General features: G+C 40.2%; 1 protein-coding gene across 2 annotated transcripts in view; it reads left to right on the top strand.

Annotated features, from left to right (window-relative positions):
* pak1 (p21 protein (Cdc42/Rac)-activated kinase 1) overlaps nucleotides 1-13214 on the top strand; it is a 104939-nt gene extending 91725 nt beyond the window's left edge. For both annotated transcript variants that reach the window (XM_036584927.1, XM_036584928.1), the window contains 8 exons: nucleotides 1285-1348; nucleotides 1739-1787; nucleotides 1972-2084; nucleotides 3824-3941; nucleotides 5049-5148; nucleotides 7215-7411; nucleotides 8620-8757; nucleotides 11977-13214. In XM_036584927.1, coding sequence (XP_036440820.1) covers nucleotides 1285-1348; nucleotides 1739-1787; nucleotides 1972-2084; nucleotides 3824-3941; nucleotides 5049-5148; nucleotides 7215-7411; nucleotides 8620-8757; nucleotides 11977-12063 — 866 coding nt within the window. In that variant the 3' untranslated portion in view covers nucleotides 12064-13214. The remainder of the gene's footprint in view (nucleotides 1-1284; nucleotides 1349-1738; nucleotides 1788-1971; nucleotides 2085-3823; nucleotides 3942-5048; nucleotides 5149-7214; nucleotides 7412-8619; nucleotides 8758-11976) is intronic.
* The last annotated feature ends 1199 nt before the right edge of the window (nucleotides 13215-14413 follow it).

The raw sequence follows: 14413 nt of genomic DNA, 5'->3' as shown, positions 1-14413 counted from the left end.
ATCCGATAACTGTAGAAAATCAGATTTTATCAGTAATCCAATCAATGCGTTTACATGCACTTGAGTAGTCAGATAATGGGGAAGCTCTGGGTCTGTATAAGTCAGACAGTAATCGGATTTCTAATAAACTCACAGAAGAAGTATTGCGATGTTACATTTTTGCCATATCGCCCACCCTTAATTACACACTGAGCTTTTTCAACCTCTTTCTCTTGTTTCTGTTTGACGGTTTGAGATTTGTCTTTCCTTCCAGTTTGAGGGGAAACTCCACAGCACGGGACTATCTATCTGACTTTTTGAGGAAAATTTAATATTTGTTTACATTTTAAATAGGAATTCCACCAATTTATCTAAATTTCTGCATAATACAGTTATTAAGATGTAAACAAAGTCACTCAGAGTGGTTTGGTGTGAAATGGTTGATTGTAGAGACCCAGATGTCTTTACAGTGGTGCTGATAGGAACCAGGGGTCACCATGACTACAACACAAATATAGACATTTTATTTACTGTCTATTTATTTACTATTTTGTGTTTTCTATTTTATATTTTTGCATAATTTGAAAACTCCAGGTACCTTTTGCATTGTGTTAGAATTTCAAGATAAATGGACCAAGAGAATGATCCCAAAATTACTTGAAAAAATCTTACATCAACTTCCATCACAAGTTAGGAACACTTTTCCCGTCTCCTGTGAAGTCACCAATTTTAAGGTACAAGGTTTTGCTCTGACAGTGACAATACGTAGCATTGGTGATGGTAAAGTAGTTAATCAGAAAATGTGTTTTCTTTGGGCTCTATTCTCACAACACCCTGCATGTATCCCTTCACCATGAATACAGCCAAGATCTTCTCAAAAGCATATTCATAACCATTTCATGTAATGACTCTCTGGGACCGTTTAGAGGTGGACGTCTGGTTCCTATCACCACCACTGTGAACAGTTCTGACTCCGTAAGTTTGTCTAGTACGGAGCGTTTCACACCAAACCACTCTGAATGACTTTGTTTACATCTGGACCATTTAATTATGCAGACATTTTGAAAAACATTGGTGGAATTCTCCTTTAAGAGAAAATGAAACTCTCCAGCTTTACTGAGCTGCTGGGGAAATGGAAAAGATTAAATCACACTGGGGGCATATCTTTATAGCCCTTTATCATTCTCCCTCTGAGAGCTCCGGTCTCTCCTACCGCCCTTACTGCACCACCTGTCTTCTGTAGGAATTCTTTGCTAGTGCCCTGATTGTAGTCTAACTGTTCTGTCCCTCTTTCTCCATGTCTAGGGAGTATTGTTAGTGTGGGGGATCCTAAGAAGAAGTACACACGTTTTGAGAAGATTGGCCAGGGGTGAGTCTGATTTCAGATTAGAGCTGCAAAGATTACTTGTCAGTTCAAATCAATTAGTTGATTCAAACATCAGTCTTTATGAACAGGCAGTTATTAGTAGGCAGTTTGCGTGATGATAATGCAACATATTATGCATAATAATATGATAAAATGCATTTTAAATTCTCCTCCTGCTCAAGGAACAGGGAGCCTGATGGATCCACTTGTATGCATTTTTTAAAAAGACTATTTTGGAATCAGTGAATCAAATACAAAATTTGGTATTACTATAATTTTTATGATTTGGCCCTTGAATCAAAAAATAATGGCTCTTAAGATTTGTGGTGCTGGAGTTTTCAACGATTTCAAGAACGCCAGTAAAAACTTGTTTCTCTTTGCTCTCGATCTCAGGGCGTCTGGAACAGTTTACACAGCAATAGACATCGCCACAGGACAAGAGGTAAAAGGACAACTTCAAAGATGCTAAAGATGAAAGTCAATGCACCTCTAAGTGACCACTGATGTGTTCAGCCTGCCCGAATCAGAGCAAATCAGAGAGTCTGAGAGAGGCCTAATGAACTGTAGAGGTCTCCCTGTGTTCAAGGTCAGGTTCAAAATTTCGCTCTTCTCTTGCTGTCTTTCAGGTGGCCATTAAGCAGATGAACCTGCAGCAGCAGCCCAAGAAGGAGCTCATCATCAATGAGATTTTGGTCATGAGGGAAAACAAAAATCCCAATATTGTTAATTACCTGGACAGGTGGGTTCACCACAGACACTTGGCAAGCGTCCAAATTAAATTTCTACTTTTGATTCACTTTTCCAGGAGAAAGGAGTTGAAAAGTCCTGTTCCTCTTAATTTTACGGGCAAAAGTGTACATGTTCCAGCCAATGAGTGCTTATTATGTATATCATATATACAGTCAGTGGTTCAGCTCCTCAAAGGGCTGGGCGATATGACAGTCTTTATCATTATCATGATAAATTACATCACAATATGTCACAGTGTGCATGTTTGATTACAAAGAGAGTTTAATTAGTCCTGTTTGATTTCATTTAGTGCAGCTCAGGTGTGAAATGTTGAATACAAGCAAATTGCATTCATAGTTTATGATAGTATTTTTAAAAAGTGGCACTTCTTGTCTGGTTTGATTATTAGGTTTTGGAAAAAAATTAACATCATGACACATCGTGTATTGTAAAAAGCTTCCTGAAGTATCGGGATATTACATTTTGCCACATCACTCACCTTTAATTGTAGCCTCTCACACTCGTTCATACACCTCATGGATTCTTGTTACAGTGGAGGCTTTGGAGGGTAACTGGAGCTGCTTTGCTGTTGCTTTTGTTAGTTTGCTGCATGTTGATTTATTCATGAATCTGCTGCGTAGTCTGCTGAAGGTGCTGAAGGTATTGTTTTAAAATCAGTTTAAAAGCCGTATTTGGGCTTCAAATTTGGATTCTGTCCTAGCAACATACAGCATCCTGCAGCTGGGCTTCAGCCTGCACTACTACGGATGGTTCGAATGTTGAAATGAGGACAGTTAGTGCCATTAATAATTTATCACGTTAACTCATTATTAAAGCATTGACTTTGACAACTCTAATATACCAAAAGTTTTGTAGACAGAAAGCTTAGCAAATATAGTGACTGAAAAACGTTAAACGATAGCAGTGCCTAAGCTTCGAATCACTTTATTTGCCTATACTTGGATTTTGTCTTAGCAATAAATGTCCAAAAGCTTCTACTTAGTTAATTTAGCTACTTTAGGTTGCACCCATTGCTGGCACAGGTGTTCAGTTGTGCCCAATATCTATACAAAAGCATTGATAATAGAATGGGACACTCTGGTGCAGCTCCACATGAGCCTATGGTCACCATGTCCAGTGCCAGGTATGGGCTAGAGGGGTGTAAAGCCCCTTCAGCAGTGGAACTGCGCTCTCTGGAGTGATGGAGCTCCATCCAATACCTTTGGGATGAGTTGAAGTGATCTGATCATCCAACATCAGTACCTGACCTCACTAATGCTCAATCACATCCTCACAGCAATGTTCCAACATCTAGTGTAAAGCCTTCCCAGAAGAGTAGAGGCTGTTACTGCAGCAAAGGAGGACAAACTCCCTATTAATACCCTTCATTTCAGAAGAAACGCTGGATGGGCGACTTATTGTTTACGTGAACAATAGTGAAATCTTTCACGTGGCGAAAACCTTCGTGACTATTGTTTCATGGTTTTCTAAATTCACTCTCAATTCAGTACCGTTAAGGCCTGTCCAATGGGGATTTTGCTGTTTCCATAGTAACCCCCATCGCATGGACTGTAATGGTGCCTGTGGGAGCGGGCGGACAGCTTTCTCCGTCTCTATAGTTACCTGCTCCGTCTCAGCACTAATGCATTAATGTGTCATCCCAGCCCGGCATTGTCTCGTTGCTATGGCTACTCTAAGTCCTCCATCAGTAGCGCTGTGTGTTTTCATGGTGCTGTCTGCTTCCCATAGTTACCTGGTGGGTGATGAGCTCTGGGTGGTGATGGAGTATCTGGCCGGAGGCTCTCTGACCGATGTGGTGACTGAGACATGCATGGACGAGGCTCAGATCGCCGCCGTGTGCCGAGAGGTGAGAGCGGACTGTGTGCCCACTTTTTAAAGTGATCTGCAGGGCGGTTTCATTTGTCTCCCTTTTTTCTCCTGTTTTAGGCCCAATCCCTAAAAAGTTGTAAGGAATGTTTCAGAGTTCATGCACACACAGTCATATGCACAAGTTTGGGCACCCCTAGTCAGAACTCACATTAATGCAAAGTTACTGTTTATTTGCTGAATGAAACATATTGGGGAAAAAAATATTAATAATACACACACACTTTAAGCCACTTACCCTTCTGGGTCGCGGGGGTTGCTGGAGCCTATCCCAGCGGTCATTGGGCGGAAGGCAGGATACACCCTGGACAGGTCACCAGTCCATCACAGGGCAGACACACAGACCTATACATTCACACACACAAACTCACACCTAGGGGCAATTTAGGGCGTCCAGTCAGCCTGACTGCATGTCTTTGGACTGTGGGAGGAAACCCACGCAGACATGGGGAGAACATGCAAACTCCACACAGAAAGGACCCTGGTTTCCCGGCTGGGGAATCGAACCCAGGCTTTTCTTGCTGTACCGCCTGTGTTAACAATAAAGAAATAAATAGAAATTTTTGCACTGACATTTATGGAGAAATGACATTTTTAAGTCTGTTTTCTGTCAAGGATGTGTTAACTTTTCATTTTCACTATTTTCAGTGTAATTTCACTGGGGATTTTCAAACCATTGCATGTGACTGTATAGTCAGTCTGAAAGGCACAGTAACAAAAACAGCGGGTTTAATTCTAAGGGATAAAGAGGGGTTGGAAAATGGTCCTGAATTTGAAGTTATGGCTGTTTTTGGTACATAAACCCACACAAACCATATAAGTGGACATAAATCTAGGATATGGGCCCTTTAAAAGGGTTTTTAATTAGACAAATTAGGACATTTAGCACAGATTGCATGTAGACTGAGGTCACTAGTGTAAAGCTGCATGTCCTAATAATTACCATAAAGTGTTGGCGCCAGAGTGAGCTGAAATTGCTGTTTTATGCCCACTGCTTAGTGCCCACTGTGCTTATTGTAACCCTTATTATTGACCAGTATGTGTTTATTCCTCTGTGATGTGTCTAAGATGTCTTTGTCTTTCTCAGTGTCTGCAAGCCTTGGAGTTCCTGCACTCCAACCAGGTGATCCACAGAGACATCAAGAGTGACAACATCCTGCTGGGCATGGACGGCTCTGTCAAACTCAGTCAGTATACTGTAGACACTTCAAGAGCACGCATGGTCAGCTAACATGAGAATATGCCTCGTCTCTCAGAGCTTCAGCATCACAGAGTGTCCCTGTATTGAAGTGCTTCGGTGTCTCAGACGCCTTCATTAGTTTGCATTTAACAGTAACTCAGATGCATCAGGTTTCACCACTAGAGGGAGCTGTGGTCACATCTGGCTTAAAGACTGATTCCCAGCCTATGGTTCATCCAAAACCGAGGCGTAAAAAGGATTTTCACTGGTGAATCACCACAGACACTGCAATTATAGTGAAGACTAGGCTTAATCTCTGTCTCGGAAACTAGCTCTGAGGTTTTTTCAGCAGTTGTAGACAGCTGCAGCACTGTTTTATCTTGGTTTAAAGCGATAGTTTGGCCAAACCGTCAATTTTACCCAGTTTTTCAATTATCCTAAGTGTAGTTGATCAGCCAAGACATGTGTGGTGTCTGAAATTTGCTTCTTTACTTTTTCACTGGAGCTACAAGGCTAATCTAGCTAACAAGTAAATGAAGCTTATGTACACCAACTGCATGTCTTTGCTGATCAACTATATTTTGAGTTTGTGAGTTAATTTGGGTTTCAGAGAGCAGAGCATACACTTAACTCTGCATCGCTTTGACTCCCTGGCCTACAGTACAGTCGTATGTAAAAGTTTGGGCAGCCCTGCTCAAATGTCCTCTACAGAGAACACGCTTAAATGTCATTTTAGTGCAGAATTTGTTTATTTGCTGAGGTTATACATATTGGAAAAATATACAATGTGTCTTAACTTTTGTACAGACCACAATTTGTTTTATTTTTGCCCAATATGTTAAATACAGCAAATAAGCAGTAATTGTACATTAAAATGTGAAGAAGTGTGTTCTGTGTAGAGCAGGGGTGTCAAACTCAGCCACTAAAAGGGTCATGTTAAAAAATCTCATCAAATCCGTGAGCCAGAGAACACCTGTGTTTTTATTTCAGAATCAAGCTTTATTGGCCAGGTATGCTTACACATACAAGGAATTTGGTTTTGGTTACAGGAGCTCACAGTGCACAGTATCAGACATTTACATGTAGTGAATAAAATAAGATAAAACATGCATTCCTACCATCACTCACTCACACACACACACACACACACACACACACACACACAGTCAAACCTGTAAACCTTACATTGTGCAAAGTATGTGTCTCATGTGTTGTTTTATTTTTTATTAACATTTTAATACGAACTGAACTGGCCATTGTTTATTCAAAATATGCCAAAACAAATATAGAAACTTGTAGCAGATCTTGAAATATTACATGGATACTTACTATTTAAAAATAATTTCAAATAAAAACAAACAGTTTTAATAAAACAATAGGCTACATTAGCTACAGATAACCGTTAAACCTCTTTAAATGTACCCAGGAGGTAGGTTTTTTTAAACCTGCCTATTTGCTTGAACTAGAATAGAATAGAATAGAATGCCTTTATTGTCATTGCATAAAATATATAACGAAATTAAGAGTACTACTCCTCATCAGTGCAAACCAAGACAGAAAACACACCAAGACAGACAAACAAGTAAAGATATAAAATAAACGTATAAAATAATTTAAGAGAATACAATACTGCACTGAAATGTAATAATAATATAATATAAAATAGAATAATATAGACACCTGCCATCTTTCCTTTTTGTGGTGTAACCGCTGTCCCATACATTGTTGTTGGGGGGGAGTGGGAGTGGTGCACACTTTGCATTGCAGTGCATGCTGGGGGTTGTAGTGCAGCTCATTGTGAAACAGGCTAATATTAACAGAAAATAAAAACGATTTCGAGGGCCAGATAGGATTGTGCCACGGGCCTTGTGTTTGACAGATGGAGTGTAGAGTATGTGTGAACATAGAAGATCAATAAACATGTATGACCAGGGATGTTCAAACTTTTGCACACAGCTGGACCAGTGTTATTGTTGGTTTTAGCATTTCTTGTCATCTATTGGCTTTTATTATATCTCTGCAGTGCTCAGCTCTAACTGCTGTCTGTCTGTCTGTCTGTCTCTCGTCTGGCAGCTGATTTCGGCTTCTGCGCTCAGATCACTCCGGAGCAGAGTAAGCGCAGCACCATGGTGGGCACACCCTACTGGATGGCCCCGGAGGTGGTGACCCGCAAGGCTTACGGGCCTAAAGTGGACATCTGGTCGCTGGGCATCATGGCTATAGAGATGATTGAGGGAGAGCCTCCGTATCTCAACGAGAATCCTCTGAGGGTAACGCTGATCTCTGTATATCTGTATGTGTGTGGGAGTTATTGCTAGAACTTTCTTGATTATATGTGTTCATGTATATCCGCTGTCGCAGCAAAACCTCGGAAACAGGAAGAATCATTCTTAAAACCTGCTACTGCTTTAAAAAGAATACATTTAAGTAATTTTATACAATTTCTATTAGTCCATTGTCATGACATGTTCACACAATGTGTGTGTGTGTGTGTGTGTGTGTGTGTGTGTGTGTGTGTGTGTGTCACTTGGTGAAGCCAAAGACAAATTTCCTGTAATGGACAATATAGTTCTGTCAGTTCTATTCTTTTCTGTTGTGTTCTTTTCTGTTTTGTCCTTTTCTGTTCTATTCTTTTCTATTCTATTCTGTTCTGTTCTATTCTATTCTGTTCTGTTGTGTTCTGTTTTTTTCTGTTCTATTCTTTTCTGTTCTTTTCCATTCTATTCTATTCTGTTCTGTTCTATTCTGTTATGTTCTATTCTGTTCTTTTCTGTTCTATTCTTTTCTGTTCTTTTCCATTCTATTCTGTTCTGTTCTGTTCTGTTCTGTTCTATTCTGTTCTGTTCTGTTCTGTTCTGTTCTATTCTTTTCTGTTCTGTTCTATTCTGTTCTGTTCTGTTCTGTTCTTTTCTGTTCTATTCTATTCTTTTCTGTTATGTTGTGTTCTATTCTATATTCTATTCTGTTCTATTTTATATTTAATATATCATCACCGTCCAGAGAAAAACATGCGTCTCCAAAATGGTAATTTCACAAGAGAAGGCAAAAACGTTCTTTCCTTTCAGGGTCAGTGAACGTAGAAATTTTATTCCAAGAAATTTTGGAGCGTTTCTGTCGGTCCATTTGTCATGAAATTTTCACACATTGTAAAGGAAAACTAAAAGTCTGAAGAAATGGAGATGTTTTGGACAACGATGATATACTTTATATTAAGATCAACAAAATCAACAAAATGTTGCACTAAAATTTGCAGAAAATATTTAAGTTCGTAAAATCAACAAAATGTCATTTGTGGTTGTTCAAACTTGCACATCACTATTTCAGAGTAAGTGATAAGTGATACAGTCTTTTAGTCCTCACTTTCTTTAGTGTAGAACTGAGTGGAAGTTAATCAACTCCTGAAGAATTTCCATACAGTGGGGTTTATTTCACTCTTTAGGAATTCTCATAAACTCATAAACAGATGTGTTTTTTATAGGCGCTGTATCTCATTGCCACTAATGGAACTCCAGAACTGCAGAATCCTGAGAAACTCTCGTCAGTTTTCCGAGATTTCCTGAACCGCTGTCTGGAGATGGATGTGGAGAAAAGAGGCTCTGCTAAAGAGCTTCTACAGGTAGGAGTGTGTGTGTGTGTGTGAGTGTGTGTGTGTGTAACTTATCAAATATTGTTACTCCCATAGGGTGTCATGAAAATGTCTATTAATAGTGTTATATTATATTTTTGTCATACCTCTCACACCTATCTCGATATTTCTTTATTTATTTTTTATTTATTTATTTATTTTACAAACAAAATGCACCAGCAAACCAGTAGTGGCACATTTCAAAAAAGATATGAAAGGCTATGCGTACAATGTACTCATGAGTACAATTATGTAACAAGTACATTTTTTTCCAGTGTGTCAAAAAAAGAAATATATATAAATCAGTTAAAAAAATAATAAAATAAGCCGTTGTCATAATAGGCTGACATCCAATCAGCTGCTTGTTTCTATGCAGTTAGTCTACACTGGTTGTTGTTTAAGCAATAGAACACGAGAGGGAGTGTGTTATTGCGAAATAACATCACGGCTGTGATTCATGTTATTCGTGATAACACACTCCTCGAGTGTTCTATTGATTTATACAATAGTTAAATAAATAAAGTAATAAATTAATAAACTGGGTCGTGAACGCGGCGTTTAATATGTTTTAATGTTCGCAGTTCCTTCACCAAATTATAGTTCCTTAACAAGCAGCTTGTTGCTACGTCAGAGTAACGAACTCCGCCCACTCGCTGCACAGCCGGCAGTTCGTTCTCCAGCTCCACACAGACAAACTGACAGTTTGGGAATTTAGTGTCGTCTCATCTTCAGAGTCTGACCAAATCGGCTGTCGGTCAAATGTGACCTTAAAAGTATCCATTTTCTGTTTGTGGCAAAGTAAGAAGTAAAAACGGTCAAATGTCTTGAGCGTCTCCTACAGCTGTCAAACTCGTTGCTTAGCAACGGTGTCTCAGCAGAGTGATACAGCGTTTGTGAAAAACCTGTGATGTTATGGTGAAATAACAGCACAGTTAGAACGCTTCTCAACCAATCAGCTTGCGTGGCCGGAACTAACTGCTGTATAATGTGACATAATTTGTCATGATTGGTACTTGAAACAATCTTTTCCAACAATATAAATTTTAGCCATGTAAATTCCTCACAAGCATTATTAACATTTAAGATTATACACAGTTCCAGTTTATACATTCCTCTTCATCTGATATGCAGTATACTGGCAGTGCAGAAGACCTAAAATAACATAACCCTTTAATGCCAAAGCAAAGTAGCAGTTATTTCTTCCCCTTAGTCTACACTTCTACTATATTAACATGATTTCTCAAGTTTGTTTTCACGTTGTCACATTTATTTATCTAAATAAAGCCAAACGTGTAGATTTTATTTGATTTGTGTCACAAAGTAGATTTTTGAGTATATAAACACATGAAAACTGTATATGCTTTACTTTTAAGTTTCCTTTCATTGATACTCAAGCAGCATGGAGCTTCTTGATAGGAAACATGGTAGCATACAGAAAGCTCCAATTCCACATGCTGATCCATTTTACTGACCGCAACGGCTTGCTCACCAACTGTTCTTGGGACAGATTTGAATCAGTTAAAGAGGTGGATCACTGGTGAGATGAGGTGTCTCGCAGTGCATTAGATGTTCCACAAAGTTCTGCCTGCTATTTTCTGTCAGCCTGTTAAAGCTACAGTGCTGTGTTCATTTCCTCCCCCTCGCTGTCCTCTATCACTCCCACATACATCTGATTTAGAACAGTCTAGTCAGCCGTATTGGAAAGGAGTGGGACACGATTCCTCTAGAAGGCTGGAGAGCAGAGAGAACAGAGTGTTTCTCAGAGTGAAGTTGTATAACCTGCGTGAGTCAAATATGCACCAAGAGGAGTAAACAAATGAAGCTGTATGGGGCTGTTACTGTCACAAAGGAACCTGTTCACACGAAGAGAAGTAAATGTAGCGTTTTTTTCTTGGAATCGAGATAAATCAAGTCTCCAGCTGGGAAATACTGGAACGCAGAGCTTTCAGGATTAGCTCTACTACCAGAGTGGAGTTGAGTCAAGTCAAAGTTTATTTATATAGCGCTTTTTACAACAAGTGTTGTCACAAAGCAGCTTTACAGAAAAATCCGGGTCCGAGCCCCCAAGAGCGTCGCCAATGGCGACAGCGGCAAGGAAAATTCCCTAAGAGCAAGAGGAAGAAACACTGAGAGGAACCAAGACTCAAAAGGGGAACCCATCCTCCTCTGGTCGACACTGGATAGCAAACAGCGTTAGTATAAAATATTATAATACAAAACTGGGAAAACGGGCGGAGCCATGGTTAATTAGATAGTTTGAGTTTGTGCAACAGCAGCATCATCAGGAGGGTCAGTTCATGCAGGTGAGGTTTGCACGGCGTTGTACAGCATGAAGCTCAAAGGTGGTCAAAACAGTCCAGAAGGCTGAAATGGTCCAGAAGGCTGGCGAGCAGTGGCACCCGATCAAGGCAGAAGAAGCAACAGCATCAGATGCACAGGATGGGCAGCTGTTCAACTCGGCAAAGAAAAGGAAAACACAGAGAGTCAGTTCTGTAATGAGCACTGCTGTGTCTGATCCACTCAGACCAGCACAACACACACTAACACAACACCACCACATCAGTGTTACTGCAGTGCTGAGAATGATCCACCACCCAAATAGTACCTGCTCTGTGAGGGTCCATGGGGGTCCTGACCACTGAAGAACAGGGTAAAAGGGGGCTAACAAAGTATGCAGAGAAACAGATGGACTACAGTCTGTAACTGTAGAACTACAAAGTGCACCTATATAGTAAGTGGAGCTGATAAAATGGACAATGAGTGTAGAAACAAGGAGGTGGTCATAATGTTATGCCTGATCGGTGTGTGTATATATGTGTGTATATCTGTCATCTGCCCATGTTTTATGTCTACTTTATCTAGTCAGTAAAATTTGTGCACTAAAATTAGCAGAAAAATCAACTGAACGTCATTTTAGCGTCATTCTGCTTTAGCGTGTGACATAAGCTGTCATGACATCTGACATCAAAACATTTATCATCCCAGTTATTAATCATGTTAACATGACATTGTTATATTACTAAACTAAATCTGACATCTGCCACAACATGGTGGTATCAATGTTCCCAATGATACGGTTCAAACCTTAATAACTATAAAAATGGATGATATGACTGGTTCGTTCATATGATCCACACCAATATGTATAATTAACAAAATAATAAAGCAACGGACTAACGTGCAAATTCTTCTTTGGTTTTCTCTCCACAGCACCAGTTCCTGAAAGTGGCCAAGCCTCTGTCCAGCCTGACGCCGCTCATACTGGCAGCCAAGGAGGCGACCAAAAACAACCGCTAACCCAGCCGGCCTGGAGCCCAGCCCCACCTCTATACTGCCCCCAACCTCACTGCACCCCTCACCCTTCTCTATTTCACCCCGTTTCGGAGGGGGTCTTTAGTGGGCGGAGCCTTTACAGGGTCCCTCCCACTTCTGCTTCTACTGTTCGGGTTCTGGGGTGAGCGTGGCCCTGCCCAGAGGCCACCAAAGACGCTGAGAACGACAGCATCACCGAAAATAATGAAGAAAACGAAGAATCCACTGGCGGCTGCAGTGGAGCACACTGTATATTTGCCTAAAACCGGAGTGAATCGGCCAGACAGTTTCACTGATTTACACTTTTTTTTTGATTGTTTTCTGTTTTGTTGTAATTATTATTTCTTTTGAGCAAATTTTTTGTTTTATTCTTCGCCTGTCCGATTGCCTGTCTGTCAGTCTGTATGCTAGTTTTTTCACGTGCTCTGTGGATGAAGTGACTTTCATTTGGCCTTCTTTCATTTCCGCTCTTTGGTTTTGTACATCTGTGACTGTGTGAGTAAAAGTATGCGTGAGTTGGGGAGTAGATTAGTTGCGGTACCGTCTCTGCTGACTGAAGTAAATCGTGGGATGTATGCTGGTACGGAAGAGAACAATGTAAATGACAAAAACGACACGTGATGAGAACATTAATATGGATGCCTGTGCATGAAGTAACGGAACGCATCCCCAGCCAGACACTTCCATGCAAAACCTGCGAGGCTTATTCCGTCCCTCTGCCCTTCAAAGCCCAGGATGTACATTTCTTATTGACAAAAAAAAAACAGGTGAACTTCGTCGACGTCTTTCCATAGCAAATCGTGTGTTGTCATAAACATTCAGTTCATGTCAATGATCTTTAAAAAAAAAAAAAACAGCGTTAAAAATAATGTTTTAAGCAGATTTTTTTTAATGTAGCGTTGACGTACCTTTTGGCCTTAAACTGTGACACAGAGGGAAGACGACTTTACAAAGATGGTACTGTCTGAACCTTTAGATCTGTGCTGAAGGATGGAAGAAATAAGCCTGGGAGAAAATCTTTGTAATGAGAAGTCTTGCTCTCGCTGTGTTTTCGAGCCATAAACTCTGTTTGTAAGGCATTTTTGATTAATTAAAGTTCTTATCTGAAGAAGAAGAAATAAACTGTACAAAATGATTCCCAGTGTTGAGACCTCTCTCACTTATTATCTTACTCTCAATTAACCCTGAGAAGATGAGTTATTACACTATACCACCCTTTACTCACTTGGTTTTCAGTCAAATGGGCAATTAAGTACAAGTTATTTATTTTCAGGCAATATTTCTGAGGCAATTAGATATAAGATAACCCACTTGCATATGGAAGGAGAAAGAAAAATAAGAAAAGTTTCCAAAACTTGAGTTAACCCTTGTGTGGTGTTCATGTGTTTGTTACTCAGTGGTCTGGTGGACCCACCACGTTATTGGTTTTTTAAATCAATACAGCCATATCAATTTATGTTCAAATAGCAGATGTTTAAAATATCATGAGTTTCCAGTGTAGCGTTCTCCTTTAGCAGCTGTAGCCAGTCAGCAGCCTGTCCATGTTGTCCACCTCTCACATGCACACACATACAAACACACACACACACACACACACACACACACACTAACAGCAGGCCATGTAGGAGAAGAACAAAGTGAAGGACACAGCACCTCCACACTTTTATTCCCCGCAGGTTCACCCAACACCACATGTGTAATATAAATGTGTTGGGGGTGAACAGAGTGAAGACACTGAAAATGGGTTATTTTATATGTTCTTCAAAGAAAATGAGCAAAGAACAAGAATCTGAGGTTGAAATAATAATAATTCTTTTGGTAAACAATGAAAATTGGTCCCACAGACCTGAACACCACACAAGGGGTAAGAAAGGATTAAAAGCTACAGAGAAAATGTGGCTCCTAACAACCACCTGGAAGACCTGGTAGACACCAAAACTGCCCCCGTCAGATAAACAGCACTTAAAGCTTTCATCTTTGAGAGAGAGGAGAAAATCAAGCTGCTTCAGATCTGAAAACATCCACAGGTGTTTCTGTCCATCCTTCCACTGTGAGAAGACGACTCAGCGCTGTGGGTCTGAAAGGATGTGTAGCTGTCAAGAAGAACCTCACTGAGAAAAGGAGACGGACACATCAAACAAAGAAGCTGAACAATGGACTGACCACCCCAGAGTCCAGACCTCAACACCACTGAATGTGTTTGAGTACTTCAGAAAATGATCAACCAGCTTCTAAGACTGAACTTTGGAGGTGTGTCTGCAGATTCTTTGAGAAACTGAAAGTGGGTCTCCTGAAAAGAGTGGAAGCTGTAATGAAGGTAAAAAGTGGACACAGT

The sequence above is a fragment of the Colossoma macropomum genome, unplaced genomic scaffold (genome assembly GCF_904425465.1).
Source record: "Colossoma macropomum unplaced genomic scaffold, Colossoma_macropomum, whole genome shotgun sequence".
Taxonomy (NCBI): domain Eukaryota; kingdom Metazoa; phylum Chordata; class Actinopteri; order Characiformes; family Serrasalmidae; genus Colossoma; species Colossoma macropomum.
This window is presented reverse-complemented; position numbering and strand designations above follow the sequence as displayed.